General features: G+C 37.6%; 1 protein-coding gene across 1 annotated transcript; it reads left to right on the top strand.

Moving 5' to 3' along the window:
* Positions 1 to 687: 687 nt before the first annotated feature.
* Positions 688 to 4,392, top strand: LOC148851306 (uncharacterized). Its single transcript, XM_088944361.1, has 2 exons — positions 688 to 1,096; positions 3,036 to 4,392. Exons 1-2 carry the CDS (start codon positions 931 to 933, stop codon positions 4,199 to 4,201), a joined length of 1,332 nt encoding a protein of 443 aa, XP_088800487.1. The 5' UTR covers positions 688 to 930; the 3' UTR covers positions 4,202 to 4,392.
* Positions 4,393 to 6,000: the final 1,608 nt, after the last annotated feature.

The following is a 6,000-nucleotide window of genomic DNA, read 5'->3' as shown; positions in this document are numbered from 1 at the left end:
GAGGTCATAGTTGTGGATATTATTTTAGTCATCTTAGTGCACGACCTACAACTCGTAACCAGAGGATATATACTCTAGTAAAAAAGAATTTTTGGGGGATTTTATCATAAATCAGTACTATGGTTTTTAAAAACGAACCAGTCAGGGGTCCGATTACCGGTTCGAACAGTCCGATCGTTTTGGTTCTGATAAAAATAAAAAAATTAAAAAAAAATTAAAAAACAGTTAAAATCATTTGAACAGTTAATCAGCCGGTTCAACGGTTTATTTATCAAAATCAACTGTTTTGGGAGGAAATGGAACCTATCAGGTGAGCGATTCCCGATTTTTCCGATCTGACCGTCTGTTCCAGTCCGATTTCGAAATCCATGATCATTACAATACAAAGTATGAAATATTATGAATATAAGACCTGTTCACGGGCTGTTCCTGTTCTGGATGGGGCTTCAGACTGGGGCCCTTCAAATTTGGCAAAAGCCAAAGCCCGAGCCTGGCTTTTATTAGAATTGGTTGATGACGACGTATTTATTATTAGAATTGGTAATCAAGCTGGGGTTTAATGAAATGGAGAGGCGCAGTAGTTGAACCTCATTCAATGAAGAAAACGGCAGTTGATCAGCAAAACCGGTGAGCATTGTTTAGCTTTGTTATCTCTCATATACACGCACTGACGCACAGTAACCCAATGGGACTTGACCACATGTGAAGACTTTATGGACTCTGTCGGCGAGCCTCATTCACACTGTATTTTTTGTTTTTTTTAAGTAACTCTTTCACTCTCTTTCACTCTCTAGTTCGTTATATAATAAGGTCCAAGGGTCTCGCACTTAAATCACACAAAGAAGCTACGGCCTACGAGCTTCTTACTGAGTTCCTACTTTCCTTCATCCCTTGCTTCTCTGATCATTGGGGGGCGTACTTGGATCCCCAATGAGGGCTCTTTCTTTTTGTGGAGGAGCCCGTTTGGGCTTCTGGGTCACTCTGCTACTGAGTGTAGGTTTCTGCCGCTGCGATGATAAGTCGGTCGAGGTGTTTGGCGTTGGAGAATGCGTGGATTGTGTAAAGAACAATATTAAGAGTAGCCATGCATTTTCAGGTAAAAAAGTTCTCTTGTTCGCTTCACTAACCTATGATATTGAGTTCACTTTTGCTTCGACCATCGACCGGAGTTAACATGGCCACTCAACTCATGTTATCGTTTGAAGTTTAAGATTCTCTCAACCACGGGCGATTTTCTTTGTTATTCACCGTGGAACGGAACAAAAGTTCTTTCTTAATTTTCTTTTCTCTTCTATAATATCTGATTCAATTCTAAGTTTCTAACCCAGTTGTGTCGTGGTTCTCAACTGAATACTGTCTTGTAGAGTGGTTTGTTCGGTTGAGACTGAGGGCCCAATTGTTTGCAACCTTCTTTGATACAGCTCTGCAGTCAAGAGACTGAAAAACAACTAAGGATATGAAATACGATGAACAAATTTTGGATAGAATCAAGAGAGAGAGAGAACTTTCGTGAATGACTTCTGAAAACAGAACGTACACACAAGTAAGCATAAACATGATGGGCCTTGGGCCTGTTCGTTTTTATGGTAAGTTGGGGGAGGGTTGGTCAATTTTTTTTAAAATTTTTTAGGTTATTTATTAGAATATCCCTTATGTTTTTATGGATTTACTTAAACATACCCTATAGTTTGTATTTTACTAAAACCCTTCTTATAGTTTGCAATTTATTTACTTAATCAGTCTTTCATTAAGAACTATTTGTCCAACTAGAGAAAAATGGAGTGGTTGTTCGTGTTTTACAAGGGGCAAAATTTTTGTTTTCAGTTTATTTTGATTAAATTTATTTGAATGGATGTTAGTGCTAAAACTGTAATTTTCCACTTTCATCTAATGAAATGTTGATTAAGTAAACTGATTACAAACTATAGGGGATATTTTAGCAAAACACAAATTATAGAGTAGGTTTTAGATATCATTAATATCTTTCTAAGTGGGTAAAAATAGTAAATTGCCTAACTTATCCCAATAAATGCATTACTCAAGAAAGTATTACCTAAGAAACATTTATCTAGATAAGCTACTTATCAAAAAAATAAAGAATCGTTGATGATTGCATAAATGTGAACCTTCTACCCACATGATAGTATGATATAACTGTACATTGGAAACATCTCCCCCATGAATGAGAACATACAAATTGGAGAGATATTGTCAATGTATGACTGTCCTGTGCGTAGGAGATTTGAATTGTGGTTGCGGCCCATGTCAATTGAACCTATTCGTGGGCTATGATAAATAATGTGACCAGTTTAACCCATTCATGTTTTACCAAGATTTTGGTGAAGAATTTTGGACCATCGTGTATTCCCATTGAAAGCTAAATCATAGAATTCTTCATAGGCTTAATCGGTATTTAATTGTATTTCAGAAAAGAAAAAAAAAAAAAGGGAACAAAGAAAAGGAATGCTTATCCTATTTTTTTCCCGTCTTTGGGCACAAAAAACAAACCACGTTGCCTCCTTTGGAATTGAAAACAGCGAAAAACGTTTCTTTGAAATGTAATCAAATGTTGCCCAATTTCTAGCAATTCAAAGTCGATGGTCGGTGGAATTGATCATATATATATATATATTTAGCCCCCTTGTCTTCTCTATCTAAATCTATACCAATGGATGATGATCATAAAAACAGTAGAACAGTTTATGAATGAGCTATTTTAGTTAATGATCTATTTATACTTAGGGTTTTCAAAAAAGAAAAATCTATTTATGTTTGTGCCTTTGTTAGTGATCTATTTATGCTTATGCAGTTATGCTCCTCCTAGCTCCCTCATTTGTATTAAATTCATTAAAGTTGAATATGCAATGCAAACTTTCTGTCCAAAACAGTTTGACAAAAGGTTATTAAACTATCTCTAGTCTCAAAGCTTGTCTTATTAATATCTTGGTAAAATGGGGTACTAAGTCCTTTTGCCCAACAAGCTTTAATTAAAATATGCTGGTTATTATTGTTACTTGCATTTGCCTTAACTGTAGGGCTCCGCGTGGCCATCGATTGCAAAGACGCAAAGGGAGAGTTTAAGACAAGAGGCATCGGTGAACTCGACAATGAAGGGAAATTCAAAGTAAATCTTGCCAGCGAAATCGTGAAAGAGAATGGAGAGTTGACGGAGGAATGCTTTGCACAGCTCTACGGTGCTTCAAATTCACCGTGCCCAACACACAACGGCCTCGATTCCTCAAAGATCATTTTGAAGTCGAAGGATAACGGAAAGCAAAAGTACGGGCCGACCGGAAAGTTGGCATTCTCGCCGATTACCTGCACATCGGCTTTCCTATGGCCTCATTTCAAGTACCCACCATTACCCAAATTACCACCTTTCCCAAGAGTCCACCAAATGTTTAAGCACCCATGGTACAAGCCCTTCCCTCCTAAGGTCTATTATCCTCCTGTGGTTTTCCCTCCATTGCCACCAAAGGTATATAAGAAGCCTCTCCTTCCACCAATACCAATTTACAAGCCCCCAGTTTATAAGAAGCCTCTCCCACCACCAGTGCCAATTTACAAGCCCCCGGTCTACAAAAAGCCTCTTCTACCACCTATTCCACTCTATAAACCCCCAATCTATAAGAAGCCTCTCCCTCCACCAGTGCCAGTTTACAAGCCCCCAGTCTACAAGAAGCCTCTTCCACCGCCTATTCCGGTATATAAACCTCCAATCTATAAGAAGCCTCTCCCTCCACCAGTGCCAGTTTACAAGCCCCCAGTCTACAAGAAGCCTCTTCCACCGCCTATTCCGGTATATAAACCTCCAATCTATAAGAAGCCTCTCCCTCCACCAGTGCCAATTTACAAGCCCCCAGTCTATAAGAAGCCTCTCCCACCGCCCATTCCAGTCTATAAACCCCCAATCTACAAAAAACCTCTCCCACCACCAGTGCCAATCTACGAGCCCCCTGTCTACAAGAAGCCACTCCCACCGCCAATCCCAATTTACAAACCACCTTTTATTCCAATCTATAAGAAACCATGTCCACCCATCCCCCAGCTCCCTCCTTACCCCAAGTTTCCATCAATCCCCAAGATCACTCCCATTTACAAAAAACCCTTGCCTCCTTTCCCCAAATTTCCTCCGAAGTATTATATCCCCCCCAAGTTTGGTGGTTGGCCTCCTCTTCCACCTTATTCATCCCATCCTTGAAGTCAGTTCAAAAGTCATTGGTGTAATTAAAGTAGGACTCCTTTCATGTGTTTATGAGTACTGGTAAATGTGTATGTGGCAATGCCTTCGATGAAGGTAGATTTATTTTGTTTGATACTTTCATGCATTTTCTGTGTTTATGTAAGTCTTATCTTTTTATTGATATTTAAGTGTGGGGATTGTAGGTGTTATTTTTCTTTTTGATTTCCATGACAATTTCGTTGTAAAGACTCTTTAGTAGACATTTTCTTATATGGTTGTAAGCGGATAGTTTTGAATAGTTACAAAGGGGCAGTTTCTGAATGGTTATAAATGAACAATTCCTGAAATAAGAGTAAAGGCCACTGTATGCTTAGACAAAAAAGGTAAAAAATATCCAATAAAAATTCCAAAAAAAAAAAGGAACATTCGCTATTTCATGTATCCATAGTCACTTTTTATTGTGGAAAAATCGGCTTGAAAATTTATTAGTGTAATAAAGTCTTCAAGGTAGAAGGTGTAAGGCGAAAACCTATTTGGAAAAAGCATGTGGTAGACAGAGAGGCAATGTTACCTTTTTTTTCTTCATAATCAATTGTTTGTAATTGCCGCCATATTCGTAATGCTTTTTGTATTTTATAAGTTTTTTCTTCTTGATGATGAGACTGCAAGAAGCATTGAAATGTCAAATTACACCACTTTAAACTGATTCTTTAATTTTGTGTGAATCAGGAGTTCATGAATTCACTCGTGAAAAAATAAACTTTGCAAAATATTGTGCAAATTAACTATACTTCGCAGATTTCTTTTACAATATTAAAATGAAGAAATAAACAATAAGTTTCAAGTGCTAATAGGTTGGACTTGAAAAGCTACAATGAAAACTCAATGGATGGAAAGCAAAATGTTTATCTCATGCTTGTAGATCTGTCTTCATACACTCTACCCTTTCCTCCATCTCCACTTATTTTATGGCATCCCATTTATTTTGCTAAGCATATTTTATCTCAAGACAAATGCTTAGGCAAGCGGTTTTTGTAAAGCTAGAATGATGAGGGGTGGTACCACTTACTAAAGCCATTGAATGAGGGGCTTCGAATTTCGTGATACATTTCATTTTTGAAAAAAATAAGGCTCTTGCATGTTATGAAACTAGGTTAGCCACTTGAAATTGAGAGTTACAGACCTTGGGCTATTTTGAGAACCAAGAATATTCATGATGGCTTCTCCTACTAGTAGGGGTGTTGATTGGGCTGGATTTGGTCCAATCCGATCCAGTCCAGTGTGAGTTCATTACAAATGGATCAGGTCTAATCCAATTTAATGAATAATTTGGGACTATTTTGGACTGGTCCAATTTAATATTCGGATTGTCCAATTTATTCAAATTTATTTTGATTTAGATTGGTTTCAACCCAAACCCGGTCCATTGGCACCTATATTCTTATCTTATATCAATGGACCAGATATTGGCTTAATCCAATCAAATCCAATATAAATTTATTACGGATAGACCAGGTCCAGTCCAATCTAATAAATATTTTAGACCAGATTGCTCCAATCCATTATGTCTTTTTGGTTCGTCCAATCCGTCCAATTCGATTATGGACTGGATAGGGTCAATTCCAAAAATGGTCCATTGACACCCTTAACTACTAGTAGGAGGCCTTCTACTTCTTCCTCAACTTAGGCAAATATTTGAGAGATTACTTCACTAAGGTTGTGTTTCGTTTGAAAGAAAAGGTAGAAAAATGAAAGAAAAGTCAGGGAAACCTTAACAAATTTTGTATAGGTTTCATTACTTTTCCCAACATTTTCTT

This window comes from Nelumbo lutea, chromosome 5 (genome assembly GCF_056320005.1).
Source record: "Nelumbo lutea isolate HS-2025 chromosome 5, American lotus-T2T, whole genome shotgun sequence".
In the NCBI taxonomy this organism is placed as follows: Eukaryota; Viridiplantae; Streptophyta; class Magnoliopsida; order Proteales; family Nelumbonaceae; genus Nelumbo; species Nelumbo lutea.
This window is presented reverse-complemented; position numbering and strand designations above follow the sequence as displayed.

Coding starts and splice junctions, on each gene's coding strand:
- LOC148851306 (XM_088944361.1), top strand. CDS start 931: ATGAGGGCTCTTTCTTTTTGTGGAGGAGCCCGTTTGGGCTTCTGGGTC. Junction 1,097..3,035: donor GAGTAGCCATGCATTTTCAG/GTAAAAAAGTTC, acceptor CCTTAACTGTAG/GGCTCCGCGTGGCCATCGAT.